Here is an 18,150-nt window from a genome sequence, read left to right as displayed (position 1 = left end):
ACAAATATTGCAGTAGTTTCAATGAATTATTTCCCACGTTTCATTGATGAGAATTCTGTAGTTTGGGAGCTAGTTTGGGAATTATACAAATGTAAAGGCTACACCTATGCTACCGTTACAATGTACAGCTATAGTGTTCAACTTAGAATCAGATGCAGATATAGGATTAATTACATGACTTTACGCTAGACTTTCTCTGTTTTGTGATCCACGAAGTCTTCCCTTGTACTCCCCTGCAAGATTGAGCTACTGTCAGCTGCCTTGATCAGGACTTCGTTAATAAATCAGCTAGTTGATCTTGAGTATGCACAAAATGAAGATCAATCTGTATTTGTTTCATACGCGAATGATTGACCGGGTTGAAACTGAGATGTGTGGATTCGAGACAATCGCATAGCAGCTGGGGAGATTCACCGACTAGAAAGGCAAGTTCCTTTAAAAGTGTGGACAACCACATTGTTTCAGAAGCTGCATTCGCTAGTGCCCGCTATTCAACCTCTGTTGTGGATCGTCAGATGGCTCTTTCTTTTTATTTTGAGCTCCAAGAAATAGGATTAGAACTTAAGAAGTTGATTTATGCAGAGGTTGATGTGCGGGCAGTAATGTTTTCAGCCCAATCAGCGTCAGAGCATGTTCCTAGGACCGGAGGTCCAACATTGGTGAGTTGTATACCATGAAAAATGGTTTGTTTTAAGTAGCAGAGGAGCCTTTTTGATTGTTGTCCAGTGATTTGTAGTCGGCTTGTGCATAAATTAAGAGTGTTTGTTGACTGCAAATGAGATGTCTAGACTCGTCAAGGAAAAATATTGAAGCCTGCCAATTATTCTACAGAAGTTGGAGTTGTCCACAGAAGCGGTGCCATCAATTAATTTAAGAAATTGAGTAGTAGATGAAGGTGTTGAGACATCCTTCGCACCACTCAAGTTTGTTTGAGCTCAAAGATCATGGACATATTTATGTTGTGACAGAAATAAACCTCCCTTGTTAGGAATCACTTTAACTCCCAAGAAGAAATGAAGAGAACCCATATCTTTGCGAGAAAACATGGCACCCAATTGCTGAATAACAGATGCCACAAAGGATGAATTATTCCCTGTAATTACAAGATCATCAACGAGATAACAAAAGTAAGATCCTTGGCTGTCAATAACAAGAGAACAAACAGCCTTAGAACTGTGAAAACCCAACCGAAGAATGGCATTTCTAAGTGTTGTGTACCATGCCCGTAGGGATTGTTTAAGGCCGTAGATTGCCTTTCTTAGCCTGCAAACATGATTAGGTTTGGACAAATCTCCTGGGGGCTGCTCCATAAACACAGTTTCAGCTGATTCACCATTTAGAAATGCATTGTGTACATCCATTTGTCTTAAACCCTATCCATTCATGACAGCAATTGATAAAACGCCTCGTGTCCCACAAAAATATCATGCAGCTCCTCAAAGGCCAGTGATGACTCCCTGGTTCGAGGTGGTGCTGCTATTTCCTGAAAGTCTACCTAAATCATTCAACACACAGGGTTAGGTCATCATCCGAAATTAGGTGATCAATGATGGCTATTTCATTAGCCTAGGCCTTTACAGCGTGGAGATAGTCTGTGATCCACCGATTGCCACGCTGGATTAAGGTGAGCTCCTCCTTCAACTGCATGGCACTAGTTATTAATCAGCTAGCATATAGGGTTTTTAGCTTTTTTCAAGCTAGCATATAGGGTTTTTAGCTTTTTCAAGCTTCATGAGAGGTTTTTGCTGTAGCAGGCTATAGAAGAAGATGTGGAGGCTAGTGCCAGGATAAGTTTATCCTGTCGGGCCCAATAGGTCTTACACAATTCAACAGCAGTGGAAGAGGGGCACCGAAAAGTGCCTTCAACGTAGTAGAGTACATCATAACCTACGAGGAGTGCTTCAAATTAAGCACGCCATTGAGAAAAAGGTGGAGGGAGTTAAGTTTTCATTGATTTGGGCAGTGATGTTGAGAGCAATGAGTGTTTTATCAGTTGCGAAAGGAGGCTGGTGTTAAGGATAAAATTTGGATTTTGATCGGAGAAGGGAGTCATAATGGAGATTTGGATCGTTTGCTCGATAGAGAGTGGCTCTTCTGATACTATATAAAGAAACAAATGTTGCAGTAGTTTCAATGAATTATTTCCCACACATTTCATTGATTAGAATTATGTATTATATTATATACACAGAAGTTTAGGAATTATACAAATGTAAAGGCTAAACCTATGCTACCGTTACAATGTACAGCTATAGAGTTCAACTTAGAATCAGCTGCAGATATAGGATTTTAATTGCATAATATTTGACATGATTTTAGGCTAGACTTTCTCTGTTTTGTGATCATCGTTAATGCGAATTCAAAATAGATTTTCTTATAAATACTCCAAAAACACAACTGAAAGAAGAAATTTAACTTTTACCTCCAGGGCATAGATCTTGTCTGACAATTTTGTATCCTCTTTATGTAAGTTCCATATCCAGTACTTTTCACACTACAAAGAAGTAATCAAATGCCTACAAATTAAAAATTTAGTAACTTCAGCTGAAAAGCAAAGTCCAGTTTTGCTTCCAAAATAAAATGTAGGTCCAATCTTTTGGAAGAAAAAAATTGTGAAGCTGATTCTAAGAAAAGTAAAAACACATTAAGCAAGAATGAAATCAAAAGAACAAAGTAAAAACAAAAACAAAAAATAAAGGAAGCAAAAAGCAGTGTGGAATTGCAATGGTATCTCTTTGCTATTTAATTCCACATAATTATACTGCAGTACAAAACTACAAGCTTCCTAATACACATATGAGGACAAGTTGATCGGCTTTTGTATAATAATTTCAGTGCTAATGATTTTCCATGAAGACAATGCCACTTCTCTTGATACTATTACGTCTTCTTTCCTTTTCTGCATTCCTTTTTCTTTCTCCTTTATTTATTTCACAAGAATTATGCCTTTGGTGGCAGCTTTTTTTTGTTTTTTTTTTTTTCTTTTGCAAAGAGAGAACATGAAAACATTCTCAAAACTTGATGCCCTAAAGATTGACACATTCTTGATCCTCAATGCAGTAAAGGAAGCATTTGAGTAAAATAAAGAAAGGAGAAAATGCAAATGTACACCATGCAGCGACACTTTTACACCTTAGTGGCAATGTTTAACATATTAAGTGGAACTCTGCCACTTCAATACCTTGTCTTTACCTCTGTTGCCTGTGTCCTTAGGCCCTTTATATGTTTTCGACAAGGCATTTATGAGGCACTGACATTTTCCCTGATTTGCCATGTGGAAACACTTTGATGCAATCAATAAGACATTAACACTCAAGTGTCACGCTTCAAACAAGAAAGTAAGAAAAGGACAAGCTGTGAAAAAACTTTAATGCAACATCAATAACACATTAACACTCAAGTAAAAAATGTTAAGCTGTGGAGTTCAGAACTGTATTCTACACATACATGCATTCTCACAACTTACTTTATTTATCACGAGGAAAAAGAGAAATCCTTTGTAAAATCATTGACTTAAGAGGTAGCAGTTTTGGATTGTTGAGCAATAGAAATTCTAGGAGCTGAACTGTTTAAATGAAAGAGATTTTTAGCTTCAATACACCCCTTAGCAGCACTTTGATGATTTATTTATTCCCATGCTGTTGTGAACAGCCTGAATCTGTGCACCAAACAGCCTCCAATGGGAAAGGTTTGTTGTTGTTGTTGTTTTTTCCCTTAACAGCCGTGCTAGATTGTTGTTTAAAAAAAAAAGGGAACTGGTCGGGGTAGTAGGAATCTCAATGGCTTGCACTCTAAACATTTAACATGTCCATACTTTCTTTGGATGCCCATACTCTAAATAGTCTCTCTTACATTTAGAGAGTAAAGGGAAGGCTGGGGATGACCATTTCTCCGGGTTAACAGGCAACTGTAATCACTAATAATCCACCGACTTCTTGAGAAATAATATGAAAGTAATTTTTTAAGAAAATATTCTATAAAAAAAAATTCACACTATTGAAATCAAGACCACTTAATAATCTAGAATCAGTTTAGTTAAAGCTAGATTAGTTCTTTGAAAAAAAAATTAAAAGACCTCCCTGTCTTTTAGCCCTTTACAACTCTGGCCAGCGTGAAACTTAACATCATATTTCTTGGCACAGTGCCAGGTGACTTTACCAACTAAATAGCTCGTAGCCACAAAATGTTTTACATTTATGAACTAACATAAAGGTGACAAACTAGATTTGAATGTAACACAAATGACAACAACAAAACACAAAAATCAGGTCAAGTAATTGGAAGCTAACCCTCCCAGTATTTTAGCCTTTTCTAACTCTGGTTCAAGTGGAATTTAATCTCTGATCTCTTGACCCCTGGCCAGACAACTTTACCAATTAAAATAGTTGGCATCCAAAACTTTTTAACTTTTTGTGTTCGATCTGAATTGAACTCAAATCCCAACAATAAATCTGAAAAATCAAATCATATGATTGCAAGCAGAAGACACATCTATTCAAATAAAAAAATTGATGTCAATTCATATGTTGATTTTTGTTTGCACACATCACTGTGCAAGCTGTGTAAACACCTCATTTTTTTATTTTACTTGTTGGAAAATAATGTCTCCTCAATTCAGTTACAGAGACATGACCATTTTGTTAGGTTGGGTGGCGGAAATAAAATGGGAAAACAGGCTAGAAAGACAAAAGGAGGGAGAGGATACTTCGATCAATATTACTGCAAACACACACTTCAAAAGGTATTTAACAGGTTGAGCCAAGCCTTAAGCTGCCAAAACTTGGTTCATCTGTGTTGCTATTCATCTCGAGTTTTATTGAGCCTATCTGGAATTGAGCTTGAGTAGTTTAACATCATACAAGTAAAATACTAAGTTCATCCAAGCAGTGGGACAATAAATTAATCAGTTTAACTAGTGCTAAAGAACTGGTTATTTGCTTTCAGAACTGATGTCAAACAAAGCTATAGCTGATTGGCTCAATTTTATGGACTTACCAATAAGGACTGGTTTCATCAGGTAAGAAAAAAATATTGATCATGTCAAGTGATACTGAGAGCAAGTGACTGATTCACTGCTTCAATATCGGTCCTGGCTGCCAGCATTATTTCATCACGAGGAAGGATCATGTCTCTAGCCACGGCTACAGCAGTATCTTCGTTGTCCATTACAGTATCCAGTTACATCAAGGATAGATTAGTTATTTGATCTACCATAACAGTGATATATATGAACGAGCAACTTGTAATATAGCAAATGACAGTAAACCAATTACTAATCTTCATCTAAAAAATCATGTCACCTTTATTCCTCCAACAAGCATCTCCAGAGAAGGATTCATTATGAAATTCCTATTGTGATTCCATGAGCAGTGGCCACTAGCTGAATCCCATGCTGTGCAATTGTACTCACAGCCATTGTTCAAGTTTTGTCCCGATTTCATCTATCACACTCACTTGGGGCATATGATTTTCAACTTCCTCTATGAATACCTAAGCATTAGAATCTTAGTAATCACTCACAAGCTGGCAAATTATTGATTAATAAAATGACAAAATAAAGCATCTAGGTCTCAAGATAGGAAATTAAAAAAAAAATATGACATCATACTGCTAACCAAACTAAACCAAATGACATTTTGCTGATTGCAGAATGATCATATGCCAATTACTAATAAGAATTACATGCTTCGGAGATTTCATTTGCCAAAGCAATATCCTACGTAATATACTTATTAAAACTAGTCATGTCAAATGCACTAATTCAACAAGAGATATAATTAACGCAGAAATACTTTTTAAACATCACAAGCATGAAGCTTTTTACATTCCAAGAAAGTCTGGGCAATATCCTTTCTCCCATATAGAATACGAAAGACACAAACATCATCCTAAAATAACAAAAATTATAATCCAAAAACCTAGCAGGAAAGAATAACAAAACAATCCAAAAACCTGGGAAGTAGCATGCTGGGGACCCTAAAGGGTGATGCGACAATCCGATAAAGCTTCCCACCCAAACCCAGGACCACCTCAACCACGTCATAAAGCTCCCGGTGAAGGAGGAACTGAAGAATTCGAAATCAAAAGAAACCCACAAAATTTTTTGGAGAGAACTGAAGGGTTCCGGTGAGTGAAAAGGGAGGCAGAGGTAGATGGCGTGGGATTGGTAGCAGAGAAAAACAAAGCATTTGACTGCGGCGGCGATTGAAATACAAATTATCATTTTTTCCAGCTTCTGCGGTGGATGGATAATGGATATGAATGAGAATGGAATTAGCGGTGTTGAAGGGTGTGTCCTCTCTTAAGATATTCTGGGTTTTGGGTTGCCACTATGTAAATTCATTGATTTTTTCTTCAGTTTTCTGGATTTTGTCAGCCAGTCTTGAGGTCGGTGAAAGAAAATGATAAGGGGTGATGATGTTCAGATTTTGAGGTGATAGTATGTGCATTCTTGAGGGATTTTAAGGTTTTATGAAGTTGTTTCTGGGAAATCAAGAACATTTGAGTTTCAGAAGATATCTAGGTCCTTTTTTTTCCTATGTGGGCTGATTTTTTAAGAAAAGAAATTGAGTCTGTTGTTGCCAAGTGGTATTATTAAATGTGTACAGATTTTGGAGGTTTATGGTTTTTCTGTGCAGGTATTTTCTCATTAATTGTGTTAATGACATTGTTCAGCTTCCCAAGAAATTCCTCGAGCAGAAATATTTAGCATGCTCCAAATAATTTACGTGATGGTTATAAATGGAATGGTAGGCCTTTCTGTTATTTGATATGGTTTATGTTATTTTGTGCAAATTGAATGGATAGCGACAACTAGATTTGTATAGCCAGACCTTACCTACTTTTTGATTCAGATAAAGCTATGTGTTTATGAATAAACTAGATACATGCCCTGTTTTTTTTTTTTTTACGCTGAACTTGTTTTATGTTTGTGCTAAATATATAAGATAATATAATAGTGTAAAGAAACACAAATTATAAATAGTAACATAGATTAAAAAAAAAAAAAAAGAGTTTTAAGATATAGAAGAGTTAATGCACAACTAAGACAACTAGAGTGGATTCCATATCAGAACTTGTTCATTGCATTTTTTGTCAAGGCCATGTACTATGGGTCTCACATGCTTGTCAAATCCAAGATGCTGAATTCAAGAATCTTAAGTTCTGAGTGGTTGCCAGACCCAAGTCACTTGGGTATGGCATCTAGGATTTGTATAATTTTCGTGAGCCAGGTAAAAGTAATGGTTTTATTAAGAACCAAAATGCTCATGCAAATGTATTGAATGGTCTCGGGACATCTAACTAATAATTCCTTGTGAACTTCTGATGTATTATTAAGAAAAAAGCAACAAATACCTTTGTCAAACACTCTTGAATATCAATAAATAGATGCAAAATTTAAGCTAAATGATGTAATCATATTCTTCGATAGTTTCACCCACATTTAACTAGTGTTTTACCCATGTTATATATATAAAATGCCTTGATATTCTTTGTTTTATATTTTGAAGGCACTTTTGAATGAAAGATGCAAAAAATGAATAAATTGGAGGTAACTAGCAGATTTGACGTTCGGTCGATGTTTTGTGCAGAGCGTGAGTTCTAGAGGTCGAAATGAAGTGATTCTAGCGACACTAAAAAGCTAACATTCGTACATTTCTGGAAATTTAATGCAAGAAAAATAAAAAGAGAAAAATCATGGAAATCACATCCTTTAAAGTCAAATCTCGCATTCTACCAATGTTACCTTTGGTCATTCAAATTTAAATATTTGAAGCTGCAAAAGTCCAAATGATGCAAACTTAATTGTTTTGGATTCCTGACTTAAATACTTATCAACGCTTTAAATTTTAGCCAAAAAATGGTGTCATATGAGGGAGATATTAATTTTCAAAGATGACATTTGAATTCTGCTAGCAAATAAGTTTCGTGAAGGAACATGTCCAAATTATGTTTTGAAGCTTCTAAACTGGTGTCCAAGATTTTTATTTCAACAATTTAGCCCCTCTAAGTCAAAGCTTGAAGATTTAATGCAAAGTTATTTCTCTTTTTTAGGAAAATAGTTATTGAAGTACTTAAATGTAAATTGTCAACTTAAGGGGGGACTATTTTGTAAAATAGGGACTAGGGTTTCTTAGCATATAAAAAGAAAGAGAGAGGGGAAAAAGGGTAGAAAAGAGAAGGTGGCAGCCAAAAGTGAAGAAACACAAACTCTCCTCTCTACAAACCAGAAATAATGTTTTCTTTTATTTTTAGGAGTAGGTGTTCCATAGATATGTAAGGCTAAGCTTGTTTTCTTGGTTGCAAAGACACAACAAACCTTCGAATTTCAAGAATCGTGATAATTATTCTTCCTTTTATTTTCAATTTATATTATGAATGAGTATGATTGTTTTCCTAAGCATATTTTCTATTATTGTTGTTGATAATTGCTAGAGCGGACTCTAAGTGATTATTGTAAACAATCTATTGCTAAGTTTGATATCAAAACCAAAGTTGTGATATATGAACTTGCGAAGCAACTAAGCTTGATAATTGTGGCGGAACTACATTATTAAACTTAAGAAGAACACTCGAACAAAGAAACACAAGCTGCGGACAGCTTGGTTGTCAAGAGATCAATCAATTTATCTAACTCTTAGTGTTGCCATTGAACTAAATCATTAATGTGGACATTATGATTGTTTGTTGGTTAAGGTTAGTTATACGGCGAATCCATTAACAACATTTAAGAAAAGATAAAAAAAATTCAGAATATAAATTGAAGTTTCGTTTTTAAAGGATCGGTTTCTAATTTTTGTTTGTGGAATGTGTGTTTATAACCAAGGTTTGTTTTCTTGATAAATTTTGGTTTCAATTGATTTTTTTTGCTAGTTTAATTTCTTCCATAGTTTAGATCATCGCAATTAAAACCCCCCATTGCATAACATATAGCATAAAAATCTGAATTAAACCTTCCTCGTGGGATCGACCCCTTGCTTGCTTTATACTATCTTGTGTGTTGTGTTTTAAGCTAGGGTAATTAATTTGTGCGACCGCGACATCTCACACTAAATTCTGCTATATTGATACCAATTGTTAGATACATGCATGTGCTCTTACAACTTTAAAAAACTCTAATTAAGAACAAATAAAAATTAATCTTACAAACTTCTCTTGTTAACAACGTAAGGATATATTTATTGTCCTCCAATACAATATTGATTCAACATACTTAAAGTTCTTTTGTTATGCCTATAAATTTGTTGTCCAAACTTTCTATTACTCATCTCTAATCCTTTAAAGATTATTAAAAAACAACAAAAACATGTAATTAGATCTTTGAAAAAAAATCTCACATTTGATGTTAGAACCCATAAAATCCATTACTTTTCCTTACAATTTTATGGGTTTGATGGTGAGATCAAGAATGTTCTCATTAGATACATCCATTTTGTTAATGGAAGAATAATTAATCACATCAAACTTTTAAGAACAGACAAAAACAAACAACATAATTCTCTTGCCATTAATTATACCATAAAATTCAACACTCTCTTTGTTATCTTCTTCTCTCCTTCGCAACTATGTCCTCTTCTATATCAATTTGGTGCCCTCTTATCTTTCATTTCTTCTTCTGATTTGGTTGGGAAGAAAGAGAAGGACTAAACACAGGAAGCACCATATTCGCTTGGGTCTGGCTTAGTTGTCAGACTCATAGTGCTTGGGTCTGGCATGAGCATTTAAGCTTAGCATGATTACTAAATCAAAAGGGTTTAGGCCTAAAATGATTACCAAACCCAAGACTTTTGGGTTTAGCGTGATTATCAAACCCAAATAGCTTCAGTCTGACGCTTTGGATTTGTATAATTTTCATAAGTCAGGTAAAGGTAATGATTTTGTTAAGGACCAAAAATACCCATGCAAATGTATTGAATGGTTTTAGGACATCTAATTAATACTTCCTTATGAACTTCTGATGTATTGTTAAGAAAAAAACAACAAATACCTTTGTCAAACACTCTTGAATTTTAAGAAGTAGATGCATAATTTAAGCTAAAATATGTTATATTGATATCAATTGTTAGATACATGATCGTACTCTTGCAACTTTAAAAAACTCTAATCAAGAACAAAGAAAAATTACTCTTGCAAGCTTCTTTTATTAACACCGCAAAGATATACTTATTATCCTCCAATAAATTGTTAACTCAACATACTTAAAGTTCTCTTGTTTTGCTCTTTAATTTGCTATCCAAACTTTATGTTACATAACTCTAATCCTTCTAATATTATTATAAAAAACAACAAAAAAATGTTAAATCTTTGAAAAAAAATCCCACTTTTGATATTAGAACCCATAAAATCCACCACTTTTCCTTACAATTTTATGGGCTTGATGGTGAAATCAAGAATGTTCTATTTAGATACATCCATTTTGTTAATGGAAGAATAATTAATCACATTAAACTTTTAAGAATAGACAAAACCAAACCACATAATTTTCATACCATTAATCATACCATAAAATTCCACACTCTTTTTGTTATATTCTTCTCTTCATTGCAAATTTATCCTCTTTTCTATCAATTTGGTGCTCTCTTCTCTTCTATTTCTTCTACTGATTTGGTTGATAAGAAGGAGAAGAACTGAACACATGACACTTGGGTCTGGCGTGGTTGCAAGACCCAAGTATTTACATAATTTTTATTTTGGTTTTGGTCAGGTTTGTATTTTGACCTCAATTTTCTTTACATTAAGTCTTTTTTTATTCCATTTTGTCAAAATATCTCAATCTTGGTTATTCTTCCAGCATTTTGGTTTGTTACAGCGTAAAGGCATATCTCTTAATGTCCTGAAAATATTTTTGGATTTTAAATTTTTGATTTTTTATTTATTTTTGAATAAATATATATATTTTATATAAAATAATTTGGAGTCATGTTATCTTCGTCAATGGCATGAGATGAAGACCTGGTGGGTAGACTCTTAATAGGAGTCTCCCACAATACCTCCTCTTCTCCTCCAACTATCAACCCTATTGGGACAAAACAAATTTAAAATTATGAAAGAAGCAAAAACAATCCATGACAAGATGACTTTATACCTTGCAAAATGGCCTAGGAATGCCCCTTAGTCTTTTTGTTGACTTTATAATTGGTTTTGGTTAAATCTAGTATGACACAGTTTTTCTCCTTATCTGAGATCAAACAAGGCTTGTTGTATACCTCGTAGGGAGAAATCTTCCAATAAAAGGAGTGGCCCCAGATTTGCTGCATTCCTCCTTATCGATTGAAAACCTTAGTATGTCTTATGACCAACCACTTCCCTTTCCACTTTTTAGTAGAGTTGGGTTTTCCGATCAACATATTCTTCATAGCATTGTTGCTCCTATTAACAAAGGTGAAAAACTAACACATGTTGTTGTCATCATCGGTGCTAGCAACTAATTGGTAAACAACTTTTAAAGACATTTATAATGGGCTCGAGCCCAATAATTTATAACGGTTTTCAAAAGTGGACATGAATGTCTACTCATTAGGGATGCAACTAGCCTAGACCTAGCTTGCAATAACTAAAAACATCCCTTACAAATCCCTAAAGAAGGAATAAATACCCCTCTCGCATATGAAAAGAGAGGGCTTGATTTTGAAAAGACCCTAGGAGATTCCAGGGTCAATTTACTAATACACTAATCAGGTAGAGACATCTAGATAAAATGTACTAGCCAGGTTTTTGACAAGCACGATTTTCATAACTCATATGTTGTTGGGGATGTCATCCTTGGGGGTTTAAGGCAACCTCCCTCTCTCTTGAGGATCTCTAGTGGGGATAAAGGAGGGACTTCTATAGGACCCCCCCTCTTTTGATCACCTATAGTTGGAGAAGTAGATGAGCTCTTATGAGAGGGTCTTCTCTTTAATGTTTTGGTTGAAACCTAAACTCCTTGTCAAGAGTTGGAGCACTTTTCTTTATTGAACTAGACTTGGTGTTTTTGGACTCCATTAATTCTAGTTGAAAAAGAAAGATCCTATAAAAACTTTTTAAGAATGATTCATACAGGTTTTTCTCGAGTCTAGAAAGATATGGCTTAAGATCTATTCTTTAATAGTAGTTTTCTCTCTCTTTTTTAACAGATTAGATAGGGTAAAAATAAAGAAAATGCAAAAGTAATAATGAGTTGCTATACTTATTATTGCTAGGCTCAACCAAGCACTGAGCCTAGATGCTTGTGGTTTTGGCTAGTTGTTAAATCTATTGTTCCTAAACTTAGTTACACGCTGAGCCTAAATACCCCTTGATAGATTAGAAATATTTTATCATAATAGATTAAGGATTTTTTTTTTTTATATCTAAATGAGATTGTAAATTAAAAATATTTTATCGATAAAATATGTTAACCTTTTCTCTATTAAAAAAAAAAGAAAAAAAAAGCACCGGGCTATAAAAGGAGAAAAAAAAGAATGTCGTGATAGGTTCACTTTTTACTCTGTGGTTATTTGTCCCTAAAGTATTATAATCAATTTCTCATTGAACTAATACTAATTTAACAATTGGAGAGGATCTAAATAGATAATGAACCACCTAGATTTTCACCAAGAGTGGATAGATTGTTTGTGATTTTATTCTGTATCCAAATCCACCCTTCAAACCCACGAGATAAAAAAGTACCTCATCACTTTGCTTTTTCTGTTTTCTATTTTCATCTGAACTTGGGAAAAATGGGTGCTAACTTTCTTTGCGAATACTTACTGCTTGGAAATTTACATCGCCAGGTCAAACCCATAGTAAATCTATCGCATCTTTGCTTACTGGTCTCTCATGAATGAAAAAACTATGGCTATGCCCTCCCGTCGTCAACCAAACCATTTGATAACTTATTTCCAATTTTGTAGCGAAGTGCTTACAGCAAATCTAGTTTTAATACCAATGGATGAGGAAATCCCCTTTTGGGAAAAGATAAATAATTCACTTTCAAATAATGTTAGAAAATGATAAATATGAGGGAAACATATGATGGTTCAAGGGAAAAATAAAAAAGACAAGCTCTCAAGGATTAAGATGCTTTGTAAAGAAATCCAGCGACAAAAGGATTAGGCTGGAAGATGAGAGTATTGAGGGAAAGATGGTGTTTTCGTTTGAGTGAAGCGTGAGAGACAGAACATTGAAAAAAGTGGAAGTCACTTCGAAAGGTGTGATGATGTGTTGGCTAATCTCCCAAAGCATCAGAGAGAGTCTCACCACTTTTGAACTACAGCCGACGGTTCTAACTTATAAACAAGTTAAAAGAACCGAATGAGAGAGAGAGAGACATACAAAGACTTCAGAAGAGGTTAGAGAGGGAGGGAGGAGGGAGGAGGGAGGAGACGGAGGAGTCAAGTTGAAGGCTGGAGCATTGACTGAATGATTGCCTCTGGGTTGGTGTTTTGGGCGCTTTGTGTATCAGTACAAAGAACAGTGGCAGACTCATTGATGAGGTCACAGGGATCTTTAATCTCATTTCTGACCAAACTCTGCCACACTTACCAGTGGCATCATCAAGGCCGACTCTTCTTGTAGGTCAAGAAGGGAAAAAAGAATTTAGCCCCAATATTAATTGTACTGTTTTATCTTCCCTTTTCTCTCTCTCTCTCTTTCGATACAAAATAATGAAAGAACTGCAGGATATTTCCCAAGAAGACCCCTCTGGAAAATCTGGGTGTGTATAGCTTGTTCTGGGTTTTCTTTCTCTAGCGGGTATTATCCATATTACCCTTTTAGTTAGTGCATAGTACAACATTTATCAAGAGCTATTATCCAGGTGCAGATAGAGAGAAGAGGAGAGCGATGGGTTAGGCTTCACATAGGGCGGGCATAGGCTTTCAAGCTTGGTTTTCAGTTTTAGGTGATGTTGGGTTTGATGGGAGGGGGAATATTGAATGGAAGAACCTCTTGGGAAGGGCAGCAGAAGCAGCAATATCAGGTATCGGAGTGTTGGCAGCTGTTGCACAACCAACAAAAAGAGAGTAGGAAGCAGCAAATTTGAGAGAGCAGTAAAGAGACAAGCCCCACCCATTAAAGAAAAGTATTCTCCATTAAAAGCTGGAACAGAAAAGGCACAAGGGCCTGGGTCCGGAGCCTCAAAACTTAGTCCCAAATTCAAGACATATAGGAGGAGGAGGAGGAAAGGATCGCCAATCACCCAAAGAGCACTTCTATCATCATCAACAAGTGCTGCCCTTTCTTGCTCGCCACCAATATCTCCAAAACGCACAGCCCCAACAAGACCAAAACCAACATTTGTATCAAGGATTAGATACACAGCAGCAGCAGCAGCCTCCTCTACAACCATCCAAGAAAAGATCTTATTTTCCATCTTCTTCCTCTTTAACCTTCCAGGAGCAAAGCGTCGAATATGCAGGAAAAATGGGAGAGAGCCACCACCAAGCGGCAACATCGTCTAGATTGGGGATAAGCAACACGGTGGGAGAGATTGTGGAGGTCCAAGGAGGCCTCATTGTCCGGCCTACAGGAAGAAAAGACCGCCACAGCAAGGTCTGTACGGCCAAAGGCCCCAGAGACCGCCGCGTCCGGCTCTCAGCCCACACTGCTATCCAGTTCTACGATGTGCAGGACCGCCTCGGCTACGATCGTCCCAGCAAAGCTGTCGATTGGCTCATCAAGAAAGCCAAGACCTCCATAGACGAGCTCGCAGAACTACCCTCATGGGATCCAACCACAGCGGGCTTCACCCCCAAAACTAGTAAAACTGCTACTAGAAGCACCAAACAACAAAACATAAGCGATGAGAAGGAGTATGGGCTTTCCGTAGAAAATGTCGCTACTTCAAAAACAGCAGCAATTGCTGAAGTTCAAAATACGCAACAGCAAATGGCAGAAAACCCCAACAGTAGTTCGGGTTTTCTGCCACCATCTTTAGAATCAGATGTCATCGCTGACACAATCAAAACTTTCTTTCCAATGGGTGCATCTACGGAGACATCGTCTCCTACTATACAGTTTCAGAACTATCCACCAGATTTGATGTCAAGAACCAGCAGCCAGAGCCAAGATCTGAGGCTTTCCCTCCTATCATTTCAAGGACCAATTCTTTTGCAACACCAAGCACACCATCATGGTCATCAAGCTCAAAGTGAACATCAAGTGTTCTCTGGAACCACTGCCCATCATCTTGGCTTTGATTGCTCTTCTGGTGGGTGGTCTGAGCAGCACCACCCACAAGAAATTACCCGGTTCCAAAGAAATTTTTTGGCTTGGAATGCAGCAGATGCTGGTAGTGGCGGTGGAGGAAGTGCAGGACTCATCTTCAATGCACCGCTACCACCACCACAGACGATGCCGCCATCGCCACTTGTACAGCCGTTTTTCGGCCAAAACCAGTTTTTTTCACAGAGGGGAACCCTTCAGTCCAGTAACTCGCCTTCGTTTCGTGCTTGGATAGACCCGGCAATCACTCCTGATCATCATCTTCAGCAGCAGCAGCAGCAAACTGCAATATCAGGCATTGGATTCACTGCCTCAGATGGTGGGTTTTATGGGTTTCGAGTTCCAACACGAATTCAAGGCGAAGAAGAGGAGCGCGATGGCATTCACAACAAGCCGTCCTCTGCTTCCTCTGATTCTCGCAGTTGATTGAGCAAAAAAACCCAAAATCTCACCTTTTCCAGGTGCTACCTTCAAGCCCATTTCTCAAATTCCACCTATCTATAATCCCTTTTTTTTTTTTTACTCTCGCCTTTCTCAATTCATCATTTTCTCATGATAGCTTGTTCTTGCAGGACTTGTGCATTGTTTAAGAGAGACTAATATGGGGCTAAGAAGATGTTTTCAAGATAGGCTTGGAGGATGGGATTTTGGCCACTTGGAGATGAATCAATCGCAAATACCGTGGGAAAAGAGAGAGATACGGGTGGATATTTCAGGTTTTTCGATGCCTGGCTTGTTTAGATGTTTATTTGGTATTATGTTCTAGTTGTCGTTTTAGTTTCCATGTTTGAGAGGGCTTTGATAGCTCAAATTAATTTGCTTCCAGCTTTTGTTGGATTGACTGTGTTTATGTTGCTAGAGTTTTGGAATGTCATGGATTCTTTTTTGTATTTTGATTCCATTTCTGATAGAAGCAGAGCTAGTTTGATTTGATGAAAAGTTTCGTGTTTTCCCCAGTTAGAGCAGACCTGATATGCATATATAATAGTAATCTGGTATCCTTACAATGATTTTCAATGCAACCCCAGACCAGCAAATAAAGACCTTCTGTAGTAGCATTTCCCCTTGCTCAATCGTACATCTTTGTTCATTTGAGCTGCTTGTTATTTTCTTCGCTATCATAAAATGTGAGAAACACAATAAGGGCCCTTTCCTCTGTTTAATTCATGTAGATGAAAGAGAGAGTTTCTCTTCGTGATTGTTTCTGTTTGTTGCTTTTCTGCCTCTTGATGCCTCAACATCTTCCTTAAAACTGCCAAAAGAATTGAAAGAATAAACCCTCTTTAACATCCCTTTCGTTCCTCAGATTTTCGGGGAGTCAATTTTCCATCAATAATTGAAGCTCTTTTGCAATGGAATAGAATAGGGAACTGGAAAAGAAATGGAGACTTTATGACCTTTTGAGTGGAGAATTGTGTTTTATAGTCTCATTTACTCCGTAGTGTCTTCTTTCTGTTTTGCTAGCTTCTTTAGTGTGATGTGACTAGGCTTGTGTGTAAAAGTAACTAGAGAACTCCATATATAAGGGAAAGCAAAACATGGATACCTACTTTCTCCATAGCAGAAAATATTTACCAACAAAACCACAGTTACCAAAATTTGTAGAATCTGAATTCTTTCATCTAGCTAGTGTGAAAGAGATCCAAGTGTTGTTTTGGGGCATATGTGCACCTGGACTGTGGATGTGGGATTTAAAGTACAAGCTCTCCTAGATTTTACATTTGCATTTAGATCAGGTTGTGAGGAATCCAAAGGTCATCATGGTCTGTCGTTCTCGGCGTTCTCGGCGTAATCGATGAGTGCTAAGCTAAATGCAAAGGGTAGAACAAGCGGGGCTAAGTGGAGTACACTGCTGGAGGAAGCATGTCCATGAAAGTAGAATGGGATGAACACAACAAAACTCAATTATGGAAGAATACACAGATGGATACCACTAAAATTTTGATACTTTGCTATGTCTTTGCTCCCCAACCCTGTAAAATTTCAGTTCCCTGAGCCTAGCTGGATATTTTTTGCCCTGGGAAAAAGGTAAAAAAATACAAAAATGAATCACTTGGATTCATTGGAGACGGTGACATTTTGCTATAGTCTTGTTTATACCGGGATTGATAATTACTACTGCAAATACAAGTTTAAATGCACATCAAATTCCTTTTGCCACCCTCATGGAAAGCTAATAAAATAGGGTGGCTGGCGGGGATAACTGTGCGCATGAGATAAATGTGCTGAATAGTGCATTAGTAAATTAAGATTTACCAGAAAAAAAATACAGATTTTATTGGGGTTAGGTATGGAAGATCTTGTTGGTATGTAGTTGTTCTTGCGTAGCTATACAACTAATAATGAATTAGTGTGGAAACATTAATGAATTACACGGTTAAAATTCATCCGTCCTAAGTTTCCGAGTGGTTTGGATGTCCATTAATGAATATCTTGTTGATATGTAGTTGTTCTTGCCTCAGCTTTGATTAAGGTTGTGAATTTTCTTCTGTTTTGCCTAAAATAACAGATATATCTTTTATCATTTTAAAAAACAGGAACAATGCTTTAAATTTCGGTTTATTTCATATTTAGTTTAATTGACTTTTAATTTTATCCTTTAATTAAACTTTATAATGTATTAATTTTTCTAATTTAGTTCTTATTCTTTTAATTTTTTTACTTTTGTTAAAATTATTTTTCTTTTTAATTTAACCCTCCAATAAAAAAAAATTCCTCTAATTTATTTTTTGTTTAGATTTTCACCCTCATCTCTTAATTGCAATTTTTTGTTTTAGATCTTGCTGTGTAGTTGATTTTTTTTTCCACTTTAATTATTCAACATTTGATTTGTTGAGGGTGAAAATTAATGGGTGAAAATTAATGTTTGGTTTTTTTAGAATTGGACTTCGTGTTTTTTTTTTATTTTTTTTTATTTTTTTATAGTACTTTAAGTTTAATGACCCGGGTTATGGGCTTGAAAAA

The 18,150-nt window shown here is 36.2% G+C and overlaps 1 protein-coding gene and 1 long non-coding RNA gene across 5 annotated transcripts; one reads left to right on the top strand and one right to left on the bottom strand.

Annotated features, from left to right (window-relative positions):
- Positions 1-1,010: 1,010 nt before the first annotated feature.
- LOC118035054 (uncharacterized) lies at positions 1,011-6,743 on the bottom strand. Of its 4 annotated transcripts, XR_004685124.2 has the most exons (6): positions 5,953-6,738; positions 5,793-5,888; positions 5,301-5,490; positions 4,996-5,153; positions 2,417-2,494; positions 1,011-1,491 (listed from the first exon to the last, which is right to left on the bottom strand). It is a non-coding gene; the product is annotated as an uncharacterized lncRNA (long non-coding RNA). The 4 variants fall into 4 exon arrangements; XR_012171141.1 differs by lacking the exon at positions 5,793-5,888 and having other exon boundaries at positions 2,417-3,324; positions 5,953-6,743; XR_012171142.1 differs by lacking the exon at positions 5,793-5,888 and having other exon boundaries at positions 2,417-3,262; positions 5,953-6,742.
- Positions 6,744-12,767: 6,024 nt separating this feature from the next.
- LOC118035041 (transcription factor TCP4) lies at positions 12,768-16,125 on the top strand. Its single transcript, XM_035040520.2, has 2 exons — positions 12,768-15,647; positions 15,759-16,125. The coding sequence occupies exon 1, from the start codon at positions 14,386-14,388 to the stop codon at positions 15,610-15,612; it is 1,227 nt and encodes a 408-aa protein (XP_034896411.1). The 5' UTR covers positions 12,768-14,385; the 3' UTR covers positions 15,613-15,647; positions 15,759-16,125.
- The last annotated feature ends 2,025 nt before the right edge of the window (positions 16,126-18,150 follow it).

The sequence above is a fragment of the Populus alba genome, chromosome 11, assembly GCF_005239225.2.
Source record: "Populus alba chromosome 11, ASM523922v2, whole genome shotgun sequence".
Classification (NCBI taxonomy): domain Eukaryota; kingdom Viridiplantae; phylum Streptophyta; class Magnoliopsida; order Malpighiales; family Salicaceae; genus Populus; species Populus alba.
The sequence above is the reverse complement of the archived record's forward strand: the minus strand, read 5'-3'. Positions and strand labels throughout refer to the sequence as shown.